This window comes from Zophobas morio, unplaced genomic scaffold (assembly GCF_036711695.1).
Source record: "Zophobas morio isolate AGI-343-1 ecotype UQ-CSIRO unplaced genomic scaffold, CSIRO_AGI_Zmor_V1 ptg000011l, whole genome shotgun sequence".
Lineage (NCBI taxonomy): Eukaryota > Metazoa > Arthropoda > Insecta > Coleoptera > Tenebrionidae > Zophobas > Zophobas morio.
The window spans coordinates 2656002-2675613 of NW_026972116.1; the positions used below are offsets into that span (position 1 = coordinate 2656002).

The 19612-nt window shown below is 32.5% G+C and overlaps 3 protein-coding genes across 6 annotated transcripts in view; 2 read left to right on the forward strand and 1 right to left on the reverse strand.

Moving 5' to 3' along the window:
• Fzr (fizzy-related) overlaps window positions 1–3342 on the forward strand; it is a 26887-nt gene extending 23545 nt beyond the window's left edge. For all 4 annotated transcript variants that reach the window (XM_064052740.1, XM_064052739.1, XM_064052738.1 and 1 more), the window contains exons 4-5: window positions 2410–2700; window positions 2758–3342. In XM_064052740.1, the coding sequence (XP_063908810.1) occupies window positions 2410–2700; window positions 2758–3044 (578 nt within the window). In that variant the 3' untranslated portion in view covers window positions 3045–3342. The remainder of the gene's footprint in view (window positions 1–2409; window positions 2701–2757) is intronic.
• A 6474-nt stretch (window positions 3343–9816) lies between these two features.
• On the reverse strand, window positions 9817–11749 carry LOC135126663 (ubiquitin-associated protein 1). Its single transcript, XM_064052718.1, has 3 exons — window positions 11547–11749; window positions 10296–11459; window positions 9817–10248 (listed from the first exon to the last, which is right to left on the reverse strand). Exons 2-3 carry the CDS (start codon window positions 11445–11447, stop codon window positions 10123–10125), a joined length of 1278 nt encoding a protein of 425 aa, XP_063908788.1. The 5' UTR covers window positions 11448–11459; window positions 11547–11749; the 3' UTR covers window positions 9817–10122.
• Window positions 11750–12060: 311 nt separating this feature from the next.
• LOC135126669 (ras-like protein 1) lies at window positions 12061–19611 on the forward strand. The gene is made up of 2 exons (XM_064052726.1): window positions 12061–12727; window positions 18225–19611. The coding sequence occupies exons 1-2, from the start codon at window positions 12332–12334 to the stop codon at window positions 18408–18410; spliced, it is 582 nt and encodes a 193-aa protein (XP_063908796.1). The 5' UTR covers window positions 12061–12331; the 3' UTR covers window positions 18411–19611.
• Window position 19612: the final 1 nt, after the last annotated feature.

A 19612-nucleotide genomic window follows, 5' to 3' on the forward strand; every position in this document is an offset into this window, starting at 1 on the left:
AATAAAACACGAACATTGCGGAGTAATCCATAGGGGTGCGTGCCTGGAGTTGCAAACCTCAAGACCGGGCGTTTAAATTGACAATAATTATTGTTCTAAACATTTATCTTGTAGCTTACAGCCACCTTATAAGCATAAGGAAATCAAAAACTGCTTATAAACTATCAAAACGCTACAAAAGTGAAGAAATACCTTAAAGACTCCCTATGTTTTTATATTTTTATTGGGGGAAAAACTGAAATGACCGGCGTTCTAAGATTTTACTCGGTTGGGTCCGGGCCCTAATCATTTGTGCAATACTTACAAGTTATTGCAGTCTTTCTTACCTTGTCTGGTAAATTAATTAGTTATATTTTTCTCTGTTATTCGTGTGTATGTAAAATTTATAAAATAATACATATCTAGTAATCTTACCACCGTTTAGAGCACTAATATTATATAGGACAAATTTTAAGTATGCACTGCAGAGAGAAACCCAACTAATATGTCAGTCAAAGTAACAGTATTAGCAGTAACATTCGCACTCTTTACGTAACACTATAATAGTGCTATCCAGTCACAAATCGGGGTGTACCTAGGGAGTTATTTAAAGTTAGAGAAATATGTTTTTCGCTTGGAATGTACCAGAGCATAGGCCTGTCATTATAAAATTATAGTTTATGCCAACTGATCTTCTTGGTTTGTGTTCAATGATTTATTTCTACATAAATAAGATAATAATGAAGAAACATCTGTTCTGTAAGATTAAAAGGAGGGTAAAGGGTTTATCCTGACTCAGAGATACAATCAAAACCTTCTTCTGACCCATCATCAGATGATTTCATTTACGGATGCATTAATGGTTTGATAATCGCAAACCATTATAAAAGTGGTTGTCTATGTCCCCGTGCTTGATAAATGTTTTGCACCTACCTTCACTAAAGAATGTGAGGGATTGGTTACGTGGAATAGGAATAAAATTTGGGGTCTTAAATACCATGAATATTCTTGCTGCTAGTCTGCATATTGCATATTCGGGAAGATCAGGAGCGAATCCTTGTCTTGCTAGACAATAATTTACAATTGGCTCAGGCAAAAAAACAAAAAATTCGTTTGTATTCCATTGCGCACTGAACTTACAATGACATGAATGACAATATTTAAATTGACGTTTAAGCATCCTAGTTATTTGTTTAAAAAAATTTGTCAGTGCCGCCAACGTTAATATTTATTTAAAAAGAGTATAAGGGAATTTGTTATTATACCAACCTTCTTTTATTTTTATGTCATTTATGTTTAGTGAATGGATAAGTACATGTGAGATAATCTGGCAATTGCAACTATATGTTTCTCTCCTTCTTGTTTTCCATCTATTTTGGCAGCAGATATTTTTCATTGGCATTGTGGCGATCCTGTATACTCTCAATTGACTGCCATCTGTCGTGCTGCTGACATATCGGTTTGCCGGAGACGTTTTTGCTACATGACGCGAAACTGTCAATATCAGTACGCCACACTCCGAATTAACCTCACATGATAAACACAGGAATTTTTTTTATCAGCTTCGGCATTGTTACCACGCATACGTGAAAGAAATTACCATTCTCGTACTATCCTTGTCTAGCACATAAGTTAGGTTCTACTCTTTTCATTTAAATCTCAGGTAATTTGCCACACTTTTAAAAGTAATAATATCAAGTCACTTTAAGCACCGGTGGTGAATAAAATGAAATAGGCAAGACTTTCTGTAAAAAGTGTTACCAAAATTTATAGATAAATATGAAGGACAGGGATGTGCCTTTATTTTGTTTAATGTTCTAGCCGTGTTCAAGTAGTACTCACTCAGAACATGGATTATTTAATTGTTCCCAGTTTTTGTACTTATCGAATGTTTAGAATAATCAATGATGCTTTCTATATAAAACAACAATGTTCATGACCTTGTAGCAATATCCGTGTCATAAAGGAGTATTACTTGAAACTTGACCGATTACTTAATTATGGTGTAACTACAGGATACACGTGTCGCGTTAAATATATAAAACAATAATTTGTTATCAGTAGCTTACACCGAATGTTTTTGTGTCGTCGACTCATTCATTTGACCTAAAATGACCTAAATAATTTATTCTGATGGAAATAAACCAGGCAGTAATTGTAAAAAATAGTACTGGCACTTTGGTGTCACCAAATGTGTATGAATTAATAATCGTTGCATTGTATGTTTTTTTATGAATATTTTCACCGAGTTTTGTTTTTGAGTGATCGACCCGATGTGTATGTCACTATGTTAGAACGACTTATTAGTATCTTGAAAATAAAAACAATGAGTAATTAAATTGAACGGTAAACATATTATCGACATGTAAAAGGATAACAAACTTGGACATGTTTAAGGAAAATGATGTCTAATCGATATTTTTCTTGCAGCGTCTGTGACAGAGAGAAGACTGGTTGGTCATCGCCAAGAGGTGTGTGGCCTAAAATGGTCTCCTGATAACCAATATTTGGCTTCGGGTGGCAATGACAACAGATTGTATGTCTGGAACATGCAGTCGTTATCACCAGTACAGACATACACAGACCATTTAGCCGCTGTCAAAGCAATCGCGTGGTCACCTCACCACCACGGTCTTTTGGCATCTGGTGGTGGAACAGCAGATAGATGTATAAGATTCTGGAATACCTTGACGGGCCAACCAATGCAAAGTGTGGATACAGGTATTTGACATTAATTGTAGTTCATATTATATTTTTAATTTATGATTCACTGTTTAGGTTCACAAGTCTGCAACTTGGCGTGGTCCAAACACAGTTCGGAGTTGGTCTCAACACATGGATATTCACAAAACCAAATTTTAGTTTGGAAGTACCCCAGTCTTACACAAGTAGCTAAGTTAACTGGACATTCATACAGAGTGTTGTATTTAGCTTTGTCACCAGATGGTGAAGCGATTGTTACAGGTGCTGGTGATGAGACTTTGCGATTTTGGAATGTATTTAGTAAAGCAAGGTCTCAAAAAGAAACTAGATCTGTTCTTAGTTTATATACGGGAATACGCTAGAATTGATTTTATTTACATCAGGTTTACACAATTTTTGCTTTATACAGTTGTTATTTTATATTTATAATATATTTATTTTGTTTTACAGTAAACGGCGTATTTACACGGAAGTTTTAATTATTCGAAGTAATTAAGTTAGGGCGGTTTCTGAGTGTGACACTATATTTTTTTCTGTTTTGTGTACAGAAAGCTTTATTTTTTGTGTGTTATTCTAAGAAGTGAAAAAGATTGAATAGAATATTTACTGTGTTCTTTCTTTTAAATAAATGTACAAGTGTAAATAAACGGAATTACCGAAGTAGAGATGCATTTATTTTACTATTTTAGTTCAAGATGAGCACACTAATGGTCCTTTGAGATTTAAATCAGATAAGCCAGTCAAAACATAAAACAACCAGTTACACCAGTGTAATATACTTTTTTCATGAGAATCCAAACAAATATTTGATCAGTCAAATGTGTCCGTTGCCACGTTCAATTTTCATGAAGAATCATCAATAAGCAGTTTAAAAATTATTTCAATCAAAAATTCCTTAGGACGTTAGTCTTAAACAGGAACGCAAAGTAGTCGGTGCGATGCAAAGCTCGAAGTGCGTCATCAAACGACTGAAATGGCCGTCTTTTCAACTTTTCCTTAGTTTTAGGGAATAAAAAAAATCGCAAGGGGCTAAATGGGGACTGTAGGCCGGGTGCCTCAATAATTTCACGGGAGTACTGCCTTAAAAAGTCCAGGACAGAATGTGCGGGTGCATTGCCATGATGAAATTGAATGCCGCATAGCCCTGTCTTCGGCCGTTTTTCCTCGATTAATTTGAACATTTGTCGCAGATAGATACGTGTCATTCAGCATTGACCATTTTTTGCGTCTCGAGCGGAACTGAAGTAATAAAACCAGTTGCAGGTGAAAACTAGGGATCATTTTCTTCCCAATACTTTCACTTTTGTTGGTCGGTCTTCAATTTCAAAGACTCAAATTTTTTATTACTCTGTTTTGTCTCGGGGTCAAATGTGTACACCCAGGTTTCATCAATTGCAACACTTTCTGAGACACGTTTGGAAGCCCCATTTTCAAACCAATGCAGCATATAACGGCACCAATTCACACGCGCGTCTTTTTCTTCCTAAGTCAGCTTGTGAGGCACCCAACGAGATGCAATTTTTTGCCTGCAAGTGTATTATTATTATTAATATTATTATTACAAAACTATTGCCCAAACAGAACTACTGTTCCAATTACTGGACAACGATCAGAAAAAAAAATGAAAGAAGTTAAAAAAAAGATAAAAGAAATCATTAAAAATCTAGGAAAAAAAAAAGAAAAAAGATGGAAATGCAAAATAGTACAGACCATTAATGTTGAAATGTGTTTGGAGTCTCAGTGGAACATCTGGATATTATTTTCTATAATTCTTTTAATAATTACACTTAATAAAGCAAAATGTGTATCACAGTCCGCAGCAATGTCGTTGAACAACCTAAGCATGAAATATATAGGACACTTTTTTATCATATTTGTTCTCGGTCGCTCCAGGTGAAATAATGCTTTTACATGGGTATGATATTTTGGTACTTTGTACGTAACTTGCTTTGTTAACTCTGTACAGTCTATTTTATGATGTAGTATATTGTATAGCATTTTAATGGAACTAATCTCACGTCTTAGCTTCAGCGATAAATGTTGAAACCTATCAAGGAGAGACGAATGTGTAAAACCGCGTTCTGGATACACGTTGTCGCATTTAAAAGCTAGGTATTTTAAATAGCGCCGCTGCACTCTTTCCAGTTTTTCGGTGTGTGTCTGATATATGGGTGATCAGATAAATGAAGGATACTCATGTGTGGATCTCACAAAGGAAGAATAAAGTATTATGATACAATTGATGTTCCAAAATTCGCGAAAGTTTATAATCACAAATTCTAACATTCTGGAAGCTTTGTTCACCGCATTGTTAATGTAGTGCACAAATGACAATAACTTGTCGAATGTAATGCCTATAATAAGTCTTTTATAGTGTTGCATCTACCAACAACGTTACCGCTCAAGTAGTAACCACTTAAGATAGCTTTTACTTTTCTCGTATAGGTCATGACTTTACACTTGTCCGTTGAAAGTTGCAAATTGTTATTTGTCAAATAGCTGCATATTATGTCAATGTCCCGTTGAAGCCCTCGAACATCCGACAGAGAGTCAATTTTCGTGAAAATTTTAATATCGTCAGCAAACATCAAGATATTGCTAGTTCGCAGTTCAGGAATGTCTTTGAAGAAGATAATAAAAAGTAATGGGCCGAGATTACTACCTTGTGGAATTCCGGATTTTACTAAACGTGTAGGTGTAAAATAGTGTTCACTGCTGCCGATCCAATATTTAAGATGTTAGTTGACTACTAGTTACTAATTCTACCACAGCATTTACGTTCTCTTGTATAACTACTGTAGAGGGTCGTCCAGTTCTTTGCGCGTCTGCCTATGATGATGCCCGCCCCCTTTTAAATTCTCCATACCAGTGGTAAACCGTCGCTTTAGAAGGGCTTTCATCGCCCTTAATTTTTCAAAGTAATGGTCTTATTTTACTCTGACTTTAAAGTCATAGAAGATAAATGCCCGAAAATGTTCTCTGCTCAATTGTAGCGCACCGACTAATTCGCGCTCCTGTTAAGGGTCCCCAGTAGCAGACCGAAAAATGAGCTAAATAGAATTTCATTGTACGGCGTAAATTCAACTTTGAAAAAAAAGTTCGACATTTCAATTGATAGATTATGTCTAAATCTCTGGGGAAGAAACAATATTTTTTAAAATGAGTGATTGTTTAGTGTTTAATTAATCGTTCATTCTTCGAAGGAAATTACTTTTTTAGACGAGGAGGGAGCATGTTTCCCTTCAACTTTTATATTAGTGCAAAGACAACATTGAGCTCTATGGGGAAGTATCGGCCATTTTTATTTAAAGTTTATATTTATCAAAATATTTGCCTTTAAAAAAAAATTGAAAAATGAAAATAAAGTGAAAGTAGGCAACCTTATTTACGAAGGATCCATTTCGATAAATGGTTGAGTTTTACACAGCAGGGAACCTTGCCGTCCGACCACAGTATAGTCAATCAGAAGGGACAACTCGTGTCGGCGCCTTTGATCTTTCTGAGCCGTCATCGGTGGTCGTTGCCCCAAATATTTCTAGATGTCGCCACCCAATTTAAAAAGGGTCACAAACGCTTCATTTTAAAATTGATTCGTGAACATAATTTACTACACTTTGCGCAAATGAATTTTTGGAAAAGAATTAAAAATAGTGTAATAACAATAACATTTTGTAACTAGTTGATCTTAGAAACCACACAGTCTATTATAATAAATAATTAATTAAGCGCCCTATAACAGAGATGCCGTGTTGAAATTTAGATGTGGCCGGCTTCTCTGATTACGATTTTACGTTTCATTAATTTCTTTTTCATGATGGTTGTAAATGGTTGTAAAATTCAACGTTATTAGAAAACGCTAATATATGTACATTTAATTTTTTTACAAAAAAAATTAAACAGCAAACAATGGTCCTATGAAAACGTGAACAACGCTTTTTAAAATGTCTCTGTGAAAATTACACTTAACTGCAATAATTACACCTGAAGATCAGCCTTAAATCATCAAAATCAATGCAACTAAACTGCCAAATTTCAAATATTTCACACTAAAGTCACTAGATAACCAAAGTATCGCAGTTCAATGTCCCAATGTGTAAGAAAGAGAAGTACCTTGCGTTGCGCGCCCTCATACGGTCACAAGACAAACGACCACCCATGAAAACGGGTCAGCAAAAATAGCGAGTTGTCCCTACTGATTGATATCTATACTGCTGTCCGAACCTTACAGGTAATCAGTTCAGGTCATAAAACTCATAAATACTCTTAGCTTATGAGCATCTTTTACGAGTCGACTTCTTTCATTGCTGACATAATTTGATTTAAAAGTATACAAATTTTTATAATTTTATACATTCTACTAAAATATTTTCTTTCAAAAAATTATTCGAATATTTTTTATTAATTTGTCATTTTATACATATATGAATCAATAGGTACATAAAACTGACAAGATTTAGATTCTCATCACTTCACTAACCACTTATTTACCTGCCCTTGCTTCATTTTCTATGCCGTGTTACAAAGATTTTGGGAGAGTACATGCTGAACTAGATTTGCAAGGATATAAAATGTTTTTCACAGTAGGATTAGCCGTGTTAGTTGTCCTCTCATTTTGCAAATTTTACCAAAATAACGTGCGGTTAGTCTTAAGGATTTTTCTGCACACCATTCTGGATTATTGAGTTGGCCAATTGTGTGTTGTTCGATTAAAAACACATCAACGTTTGAAAGTTTTTCGAGAAATACTATTTGCGCTATGACATATCAGGTATTCCAACTGCTTCGTTTTAGATACATTATCGCCTGAGAATATGCCTGAGAACTTGTTTGATCAACGGACCGGAGCGCGCTCAGGCCAAAGCGTCCAGAATTTCTGCGGGAAGTATATTTTTAGTCACAATTTTGGTAGTCATTTTTACTTTTACTTTTAGCAATAATAAATAATCCAAACATGAAAAAATCAAACAAATAAAAATTGGAAGATCTAAAATTTAAAAATCGAGAAATTGAACAATCGGATAATTGAAAAATCGAAATATCGAAAAATTGGAAAATCGAAAATTTAAAAAATCCCGAAAATTGAAAAACTGAAATATTGAAAAGTTGAAAAATTGAGAAATCGAAATATAAAACAGTCGAAAAATTGAAAAATCTAAAGTTTAAAAAACGGAAAACTGAAAATCGGGAAATTCTGAAGTCGAAAAATCGTAAGCTTAAAAATCGAAAAATTGAAAAATCGAAAGCCTGAAAAATAAGAAAATTGTCTTAATTGAAGAAGTGAAAAATGGAAACATTGGGAAGAAATGGGAAAATAAAAAAAAGATTACTTCAGAAATCGGAAAACTGAAAATTTAGTAACGTCAAAATTTGAAAAATTGAAATATTTAGAAATCGAAAAATACAAACAAGGAGAAATCGAAAATTTGAAGAATGGAAAAATTTTAAATGTCCAAAATTGAAATATTGAAAAATTGAAACATCTAAAGTTGAAAAATCGAGAAATCGAAAAGCCGAAAAATCTCAATAATGTATTTATAAACCACAAGTTCAGGACTATGCTACTTTTTAACATTTAAATACCATTTATTCGACAAAATCGTAAGATAACATCAACTCCTCGAGAGCAACAACGGATAAATCTTGACCAACGATTTAACATGATTCCAATAAATTGGAAAATGTTGATTTTTTTCCAAAAATCTTGACATCTAAGGTAAAAACACAACACGGATTCATAAACCATAAACGGAGGATATAAAAATTAAATTACATCTACTATTGTAAAATTCGGAGATTGCGTCATTTCATTGTTGGTTTTTACATCAAAAATGTTAACGTATTGGAAAGTCGCACAAACCAGCGGTATCAGGCAAGAATTAAAGATTTATATTAAGTAACTAGCTGACCCGGCAAATGTTGTTTTGCAATATAAATTATTTCTAGTGACTATTTCCTGCTAAAAATTTAAGTCAATCGAAAAACTGAAATATTTTATTTTTATCCAATAACGATTAAATTACAGCGATTATTTATTTCATTGTAGATTTCGACCACTAATAAAGCAACAGGATAAAAATTACAGCAGTAATTTTCGATAATTTTTCAAGTAGCTCGTCAATTTGTTGGTTGCTTTGAAAACGAATCAATAATTTTGTCATTATCTTGTTTGCTTCCACTTCCTTATGTGCTTATCTATTTTTTCGTCCATCTTTTCCATTCTTGCATCCATTTTTCCATTCATCTCTTCTATTGTTGCATTCATTTTCTCATTCCTAGCGTCCATCTTTTCATTCATTTTCTCCATTCTTGCGCCCATTTCTTCTTTTATTTCTTTATTTTTTCGTCCATTTCTTTATTTCTTGCTTCTATTTTCTCGTCCATTTTTTCCATTCTTGTGCCCATTTCTTCTTTACTTTCTTTATTTCTTGCTTCCATTTTCTAGCCCCTTTTTGCAAGCGTAGCCATGATCTTTTCCTTCATTTTCGCAGCTTGAGCTCTCGTCTCGACAGGCATAAATTCTTCAGAATTCTTGTCCAGTCTGCCCGGAAGTCGTCGTAAAACCAGTTATTAATCTCAAAGCCCACTTCTGACACGAGGATTACGTTGAACGGGTGATTAAAATTGGCGTGGGTAAAACTCAACAATTTATTTCTTACTAACTCGAATTTATACGACTAACTGCACAGCGATTATGTACAAAATAATTCCGGCGCAAATTGACTGGACTCTGTTGACTCACTTGGCGGTATAATCCTCGTTCCCGAAGGTGGCCTTTATTTAAATCCATAGGCGTCGTACTAGGAAATGTCTTAAAATGGTTAAACTTTAGTCGTTTTAAAATAAATTAGAGTAATCTAATAATATATAAATCAAGATAAAATTCATCTTTTGGGTTAATTCAAAATTTTAAAGTGTTTGTTGTACTTATGTATTATCTTCAAAATAATCATCGCTATGACATACTATTTTGCCTTGACTTTCAGTACATAAAATTGTGTTTAATCTTTTTTTAGAATACACGATTTTTAATCTTTAAGGTTTAACTTCGTGAAGTGGGTGACAGCGAATACAATGAATATTAATAACATTATATTTTTTTTATGAAAACAGGTGTACAAGTTTAAATAAACGTAATTATATAGCAAGGATGTCTTTATTTGAGTATTTTTCTGATAACATTAATCTTATAAAAAGCTAATTGTAACTGAAAGTACGTACATCATCACCGCAATACAGGAAAAATGCACTTAACATTGCTGCGAGTATGAAAAATACTGAAAAAATTGCCTAACGACATTACATGATATATGGTTTATTGCAGAATCTGCATATCTACTCACAAAGTGAGTTCATTTCAAATTAATATTTACAAATAAATAATTATAAATTACAAATTGATTATAATACAAATAACATCAGCACAGCCACATGAATAAGGTGCTACGAAATAAGAATGTCCAAAGCTTTATCTCTATCATTATCGCACTGAAGGAGTGCTGTTGACACTCTACTTTCAGAAAATCCTAAATCCAGTAAATCTGACATGGCTAGCAAGTGTTCAACCACCTAAAAAACTATTAGGACACATGTTTTATTGTCTATAAGTACCTTACCTTTTTTTGATCATTTCCTACAATTTTGCATACCCTCGCCACCCTTGACAGGGGAAAGCCCATGGAACTAATTGCTTTGGACATATCTTGCATATTTTTTGGTAATGAATTAAATTCATCACACAAATCTTCACTTTTTGTTTTAACTTTTGGGAAAACGTCAGCGTCCTTACTTTGACGAGGTTCCACAATGCTTCGTGTATTGTCTAGATGCGTATTGTTGAGTTCATTCTGCAAAGTTTTCATTATATCTGGTATATTTTTATAGGTGGACATCTTCGACTCTTGCCCTGGCGAACAGCTATAATTTCTGTTTTCAATTTGATTCGAGTATGGGTATGGCGAATTATAAGCTGTACTTTTTGCTATCGTTTCTGGAGGATAATAATATCCATTAGTGTTTGTATATAGTGATGACACTGGCTGCATATAACTTGTGGTGTTTGGAATGGTATATGAATAATTACTGGGTCCAACTGCTGGATATGATAAACTTGTACTACTCTGGGATGTACTGTAATTTAATGGCAGTTTTGGATCCTGGTCTCCTTTTAAAACCTGTGCTAACTCTTCTAAATCATTTATTGATTTTAGTTCCATATTATCAAAAGGACTTGATGTATCAGCTTCAAAATCAGAGATATTAAACGGGCTCTTTTCTGGTGACTTATATTCAATATTTTGAGCGAAAATCTGATCTTTTAAAGGAATTGGAGTAAGAATGCTTGAAAACAAATTAGGCGTTGCTTGAGTGGGCACTAGAATGGGTTGTTTTTGTTGATACGATTGACTAGGTCCTAAATAAAGGTTATTTGTTGGCGAACTTTCTTCTTCTTTCTCTCCTTGTTGATACTCGATTTTTTCCTCTCGTTTTTTCTTTTCTTCAACCTTGGCTTTCTCCAACCTTACACTTAGTTGCTGAAACATCACAGATCTAGCATTCCTCCATTCTTTCATTTTTTCTACTACAGTCTTCTCGAGTACAAATTCGTAATTGGGAATTGTATCTTGGATTTGTTTGTTCAATGTCAACCTTTGTGCATAGGACATTGGTAATCCAATTTTTGGTGGTGGTTTGTATTTTTCTGATATCTTCACTCGAACGTTATCCATATAACCTCCTGAAGTTTCTTGAACTTGCTTGTTAGCCATTGTTTCAAGTTACTGTCAAAATTACAGACAACTATTAAACATGAATCACTTCTTTTTGTCACGTTTACATGACAAGTGTGTTTTTTAAAGATTACTCACCTTAACCTTAATTTGATAATCAGGACTCTGATTTGACGACGTTGCTTTATTAATTTGACGGGAATTCCATGTTTTTTTCAAGTTTATCAAGTCTTCAAGTCAGATTTTGTGACGCGATATTGAATACTTGCGTTGAAAACAACATAAAAATGACTTCTTTAGAAATAGTTTTTATCTTTGTCATCTGATGACATATTGGTTCTGGATTTGGGGTTTTCTATATTGTGGCTAATTTTGTTGGTACTGGATATTTCCCCTAGATCATATCTATTGACGAAAAGTAATTAGAGAACGATCTATTGCTACAGTTTTCAAATTAGTTGAATCAATTGCATTCTAAAAATACAAAAACATACGACAAGTTGTATTTAAGAAGAAAAAAATTAAAAAGTGTTAATATCGTTTCGTACAGTATCTAAAATAAATTCAATTGCTTTTTCATCGGCTATCGTCTTCGGTTATGTTGATGGTGAACCTCCATGGGTGGGTTTTATAAAAACTAGAAAGAAACGTTGGCAGCATTGTTTAGTAGTGCATTTGACGGTCTTGATAACTTTTGTTACTCTTTCGTTCTTGATTACAATTAATTAGAGTAATTTACTGGGCATACGAATGTTCTTAATTGCTTCAGTTTACATGTGTGCTGTGTTGATTTTATTATGCTGGGATAACGAATAAGAAGAACTCCACCTAATACAAAATAATAATAATAATAAAAAAAAATAAAAATAGTGTGCTTCTTCATATTTTTATTTGGCTAGCTGTTTTGGTATTTTCTAAATAAAATGACTGAATACAAATTAGTAGTAGTTGGAGCGGGTGGTGTCGGCAAATCAGCTTTGACCATACAATTAATTCAAAACCACTTTGTGGACGAATATGACCCTACTATCGAAGACTCCTATCGAAAACAAGTGGTCATTGATGGAGAGACTTGTTTACTAGATATTTTAGACACGGCGGGCCAAGAAGAATACAGTGCCATGAGAGACCAGTACATGAGGACAGGTGAAGGTTTCCTCTTGGTTTTTGCTGTCAATTCGGCCAAAAGTTTTGAAGATATTGGCACATACAGGGAACAAATAAAAAGGGTTAAGGACGCGGAGGAAGTACCCATGGTCTTAGTAGGAAACAAATGCGATTTGTCTTCATGGGCTGTGGATATGAACCAAGCTAGAGAGGTAATTTTCTGTGTAAATAGCTTAAAACTATGCTAAATCAATCAACTTACAAATTTTTATTTTGGAGCCACTTCCAGATGTGGTGTTGTGTTTAATTAAAATTTGGGTATGGCAACGCTTTATTTATGGCTACAGTGAGTAATTTTCGCGTTTGTTTTTCAGATTGAGTAGGTTTTGTCTTATTTTTAAAGAGTCGATTTAAATTACATCAGTTTAGTGTTAGTGAAGGAGGAATGTAAAAACAAATGATTGAAGGTGATGACTCACTAATATGTTTATATCACAGAAAAGAAAATAAAGTAAATATTTCTTTAAAATTTTATTATTATCTAAGCAGAGTTATTTATTTAATCAGAGTCTAATTTCATTTGACCATATTTATAGTTGTAATGAGCATTTACACTAATTAGTCATAGTAAATGCAATTGATTCAGTTTCAACTTCCCATTATTTTAAGTTTTTACATAAGTGAATTGATACTATTTACACAATTTTAGTTCCACATAACAGCCAGCTTCAGCTGTTAAAATATTTTTCTTTGTTTTGAGTTGATTTTTAAACAGAGTCTTACTATTTTAAATGAGAATAAAACTAGCTCAGTCTTACATTGTGATGTAGTTATTATTTCCTGTTAATTATTAATTGTGCCCATTTATTAAGTATGATACTATTTTCATTTCAAGGTTATAAAATCACTAAGAGTTGACTACTGAGTTATGCATTGGAGTAACTAGTTTTAGTCCGGTCGTATTTCCTAATTATTTTGTTATATCGTATAATTTGTATTTTTTATGTGAGTACATTATTCTAAAAACTGACCTGATATAATTGAGAACTCTTCGCCTGCTTTTAAATATTAAGTATTTGTGAATCATTAAAAACCGATTTTAGTAAATTTTAACTTATAAAATATTTGCTAATACATGCCAGGTAAAATAAGAATGAACTGCACGTAAACTTCGTTCATTTGCAAATATGCTGTTTTTGAATTATAACTTTTGATCGATGTATTAAGATATTCGACGTTCCGGTGATGAAGTTAATTCAGTTGTATGTGTTTTTTTTTTCACTTTGGTGTTGAGATGTCTGATTTTAATCAATTTTGTATGGTTCTGTGATAACGACATACAGGCTTTTTACCAAACATGCGCGGCAAAAATTCAGGGAGTTATTCCTTATGTTATTTTTATTTTTTTTTGTCCTCTGATGATTTTCGGAAACGCGCTTTGTTTCAAAGTACAGGGTGACAAAAGTTAAAAAAAAACAATACATTATTAATTCATACAATATAATACAAAAATTTTCCTGTTTCTTTCCAATAAATATTAGCTCTCTATCTATCATTCCCTACGTGCGCTCATCACAGCATAATGTTTGATCATACGGTACCATTACAATCAGCTAGGAAGCATGCCTCCAATCTTCTCCTCATTGACTGCCGAATTTTTTAAAAAATACTAGGGTTGTTTCTTATTTCATTACATCTCTCAATTATACGATTTCCCAAATCTTCTTCATTTTCCACCGGAGAATGTCAAGTCGCTATGGAAACGATGAGAAGTTATAATGGAAACAGATATTTCTTGTACTCTCTAGGTAAAGTGCAGTACACTGTAGTTTTAATTTACTTTTATCGCTCCGTATTTTCGAAACAAGCGTCTTTCTGAAAGTCATTCCAAGACAAAAAATCTTTATATATTTCAAGGAACAACCGTCTGAATTTTTGCCGCACTTGCATATTGGTTGAATTGCTGAAAAAAACTTCATCTATAAAAGAATGTATGAAAATCCCCAGATGTTAAAAAAATTGATCTAAGATTATTTATACAGAACTTCTCTCGTCCCTGAAGTACAGCATCCAGCTTTTTCAAAAAATTATAAGATTTAATTTTACGAATATTATTTTTTGTATGAAAACCCTTATAAATTAAAATAAAGTTATGTATGCAATTTTAAAGCATATTGTGTGTATGATGCAAAGTGAATGCTTTCATTACAAAATTTTGTGATAATGGGTTTAAAATTTTATAAAATAACGTATTCCTACAAGTGTAGTTTTTGAATCTATGGTGAGTTTTTATCCTAGACATCCAGATTTTTGAAAAAAACAGATCAAAATTTTGTAATTTAACTTTGAAACTGCAAAACCAATGCTCTGAAATCTTGCAAACGTTTTAACGCTGTCGTAAGCATGGTAGATCTTCAATCAAAATTTTGCTGAATGAATCCCACCTAAAATATGCAAAATATGAATTTATACAACTTGTGATTTATCAATGGATTCATATTTTTTTAGCATTACTTATACAGGATGACTCAAAAAAAAATAATGAGCCAGTGTATTTTATTGATCAAATCAAAAACAACTCACCCATTTACACATGTACATGCAAGGTCGCTAGATTGTATGAAAACGGTATCTTGACAACCAATTGCACAAATCACCTGAAATTAGGTACATATAAGAAGTTGTGCTCTAATTATTCGTCAAAAAATTTTTTTCTTTATTTATTTTCGAGGTGCAAGGCCAACTTGATTACATTTAAATTGGCCGAAAACTACCATATAATTAATGCATTTTTGAATAGAGGTTTTTTTTTCTGAATTCATTGGTGTAGCACAATCATATTTTCTTTTATTTCTGGTTGAAATGGCAAAATAAATTAGTGCCATTAAAAAAAAATCAAGTTGGCCTTGCATCTCGAAAACAAATGAAGCAAAAAAATTTCTTTTTGGCGAATAAGTACAGCATAACTTCTTGTACCTTTATACCTAATTTCAGTTGATTTGTACAATTAACCGTTTCCATACATTCTAGCGACCTGTATATGGATTTTTGATAAAATGTTGATGACGTCATCGCAAAAATTTGATTATTGGAAAACTCACTTGAAACATACACTTGTACTTTAAGAGTCCACACATATCTTTATTTTAAGTTATAGGGGTTATCATAAAAAAATATATTCGCAAAATTTAAGTTTCAATTTTTCGAAAAATTGTATTTGTTAGTCAATATTTCAGAGGGCAAAGAAAGATCTGTCTAATAAATAACTTTAGACCATTTTTACTTTCAAGCCAAGGAGCAATACTTTCTTCGTCCATCGGCCGACCCTTTCTTTTCTGTTTTCTCGACCTTTCAGTACCCTAGAGTACGAAGATATAGGTCTCCCGTTTCCGTGCGTCTGTCTGTCAGCTGTCTATCCGGATTTTTATTAGACAGATAATCTCTGAAACTACTGGACCGATTGTTGTCAAATTTTGTATGTATACCAGGAATGTAGGTAGTAAAACGCTCACCAAACTTTGGCTAATCATCCTCGCCACTAATGGCATGACGTCACCTCCAAAATTTACAATAATATGTTTTTTTTAACTTGTGATGTATGAATTCGTGTTGAGTTTTTATCCTAGACATCTTGATTTTTGGAAAAAATCCTACCTAACATGTGCAAAATCTGATAAATCTATACTTGTGATTTATCATTCTATATAGTTTTAGAACTGCTTACACAGGGTGAGTGAAAACAATAATTAATGAATCAGTTAATTTATTTTATTGAATAAATCAGGAACTGTAAAACCGAATGCTTTGAAATCTTGTAGATGTTTTAAAGTTATCGTAAGCATGGTAAATTTGTAATCAAAATGTATCTGTTTATCCCCTCCAAAAAAATTGTTGACCTCATCTCAAAATTTTGCCGAATAAATCGTATCCAAAATGAGGCAAAATATGATGAGTCTATACATACTTATGATTTATCATTGAATTTATAGTTTTAGAATTACTTATCCCGAGTGACTCAAAAAAATTAATTAATTAATTTTATTGATTAAACCAGGAACGGGTCTCTCCATTTTCCCGAAAATTTGGGAATACAATACTGTTATGATTAGTATTACACTCACCTATCCACATTGATATCCATGTCCTTGCAAAAATGTTTATGACGTCATCAAAAATTTTTGTAAAGGATAAACTTATTTGAAACATACCCGTAGCACGCACATTTACATATATATTTTTATTTTAACTAGGGGTTTTCATAAAAATTTAAATTAGCAAAATCAAATTTTATACTTTTTCAAAAAAACTTGGTAAGGAAAGGAAAGTTCTGTCGAAATAATCGTTGACCAATTTTTTTTAATACATTGTGTGACACATCAGTTAGGTTTCTCTTTCTCATTCGCCCATAAGAATTTACCACGTCTGAAAGATTAGTTAGGTTTTTCGTATTTGTGCAAATGGAGTTTGCCACCTGTTGAAAATCTGGAATAATCAAATAACCTAAAAAATGTAGAGGTAATTTTTTTACTTCCCGAGCGTAAGTTGACCAAGTATTGTAATTGTATGGGGAGACTGGTTTCTTTCATATTTTCTCGATGTATGACTCATAAGTACGAAAAAATAGGTCTCCCGTTTTCGTCTGTCAGTTTGTCCGACGTTTGGGTCGATTTTTGTTAGATAGAAAATCTCGGAAACTACCGGACCAATTGTTCTCAAATTTTATATGTGTATTATGAATATGATATAAATGGTAAAACGCTAATAAACTTGTCTAGTCATCCCCACCAACAGTGTGATGACGTCATCTCAAAATTGTACATAGTAAATGGGTTTTAAATTATATTAAATAAAATAATATAAAACACCTGCAGTTTATGAATTCGTGTTGAGTTTTTACCCGAGGCATCCAGATTTTTGAAAAAAAAAAATCAAAATTGTATACATTTTGTGATTTATTTTTGAACTCTACCTTTATCGAATGTAGTTATGAAACATCACAGTACTTACCAACTTTTTTCTTAGTAGAGGAGCAAAGTAGCACTTTGGTTTTATCAAATCTCTAGGACTTTCTCTAACAACGAAAAAAATTTTCTACATGACTTACAATCTCGAATATTTTTAATTTTTATTGTCAGTATGTATTCGTCGTAATTTTTTCAGTATTATTATTGAAGTCTAATCAGTGGTATGATTGAAGAAACGCAGATTTTACAATTTTTTTTTCGAAGTTATTCAAAAATATGGTGTAGCAAACAACGAAAAAAGAAAAATTACCTTTGTCATCTTATTTCCTCGAATAGAAATAGAATACGCATAACTTTAAATTTTCACAGGGGACGAATTTCCACCTAATTTTTTCCGTAAGAGGAGAATCAACTTTAATTGTGTTTAAAAATCGTAAAATCCCAAACAATTCGCTAGAGAATGAAAATTATGAATTATTTTGACGACTACCTACATGTTGAGTAGAGAAATACTAAATCTCCTTTTTTAAATTTTGTAGTTTAGTTGCTAGTTGTAAAAATATATGTATTTTCAAATTAAGTTTTCAGGTTTTTATGTTTTCAACACAGCAGAAAAAAAGTTATGAGTTCTTAGAGTATCCGTTATTATCACTTTGCGAATTTTTAAAATTATCTTTGTAAAATATGAAATGATTCAGTTGAGAGATGACGAGATGGGTTTAATAATTGTTTCTGATTGTTTTAGGTGGCAAGGCAATATGACATACCCTTCGTGGAGACATCGGCGAAGACGAGAATGGGTGTAGACGACGCCTTTTACACATTAGTTAGGGAAATTCGTAAAGACAAAACAAGCCGCGGTAAACGTTCGCATAAGTACATCGGTGGCCACGGTCGAGTACCATTTAAGTTGAAGTGCATCATCCTTTAAGAATAACAGACTCATCTAATTGATGATTTAAAAGAAAATCCAAGGGAAAATGTTTTGCTTCGCGTTTTTCTCCTCTGTGAAGTGTGATAGTGTATAAAAAAATAATAATATAGGGGGAGCGATGCCTCAACCTCCCCCCGATTGTTATATCATCATATATTTTGACAATTCGTGTGAGTGTTCCAGTATAATTCCAGTTAGTAAGTGCGAAAATGTGTAATTAAAAGGAAGCTTACGGAAGTTTTTTTGTACCACGTTTTGCTTTTAGTTATTATTACAAAAAAAGTGTGTCTTTCCTGCTCAGTATATTCTTACTTCTCGATTTCAGAGCAGGTTCTTAAATTTGCTGTAAATACTTTATAGATATTATATATTCAGTAATGATGCTTCTGAAATGTTTTGTCTGCACAAATTTCAGTTTTAATCATTTTGTCTTTACCTGTTTTTTTTTTAAAGAGGATAAATACACATTTTTTTACTTGTACGTCTCCAGATATTAAAATTAATATAATATTCTAAATATAGGAATATTTGTGATGTATATTTTATTAATGAGATAGATTTTATTTAGTTTGGACAAAGAATTTGTACAGAGTTGCGCAAATTTTGGCAATTATATTTTTAAGGTATTCATGGTGGAAGAAGAAAGATGATATTATGGAATTCTTAATTTGTTTGGAAGAGTTTTATTCTGTAATATCTCAGGTATAGCATATCTGTATATTTTGCGCACAAATGTGTATGTATAGGTGCCTCGAAGAGAAGAAGCTTCTCTTCATCTTGCGTTGATATTATGTAGTTATCCTCTTTAATGAGAGTATTGTGAAACCCAGTATCATTTCTGGATTACGAAGAATAAATCAACTGCTCATGTAGCTCCTGACGTCCTTATTAGATTATCTTTATTTATTCCTCGTATTCTGGCGTACAATATAGTTAACTTCAAGCAATGATCAATCGTTGAATAAAATATACCCAAGTTTTAGCTTAATCTTGGTCTTGACAACATCATGGTCAGACATGTTATTCCCAAGTTTTCTATATGAGATTTTCTTAATGTTCTACTAATCTAGTTTTAATTTGCCTTCATATATTATACAAAAACAAGAAAAACAAAATAATAAAAATATATGTAGCAATTTAGTTTATAGATATGTCTACTAAAATTCTCTTATTAATAAAATGTTAAATATTTACAAAAC

Coding starts and splice junctions, on each gene's coding strand:
- LOC135126669 (XM_064052726.1), top strand. CDS start 12,332: ATGACTGAATACAAATTAGTAGTAGTTGGAGCGGGTGGTGTCGGCAAA. Junction 12,728..18,224: donor ATATGAACCAAGCTAGAGAG/GTAATTTTCTGT, acceptor TGATTGTTTTAG/GTGGCAAGGCAATATGACAT.
- LOC135126663 (XM_064052718.1), bottom strand. CDS start 11,447: ATGGCTAACAAGCAAGTTCAAGAAACTTCAGGAGGTTATATGGATAAC. Junction 10,249..10,295: donor TAGGAAATGATCAAAAAAAG/GTAAGGTACTTA, acceptor ATAGTTTTTTAG/GTGGTTGAACACTTGCTAGC.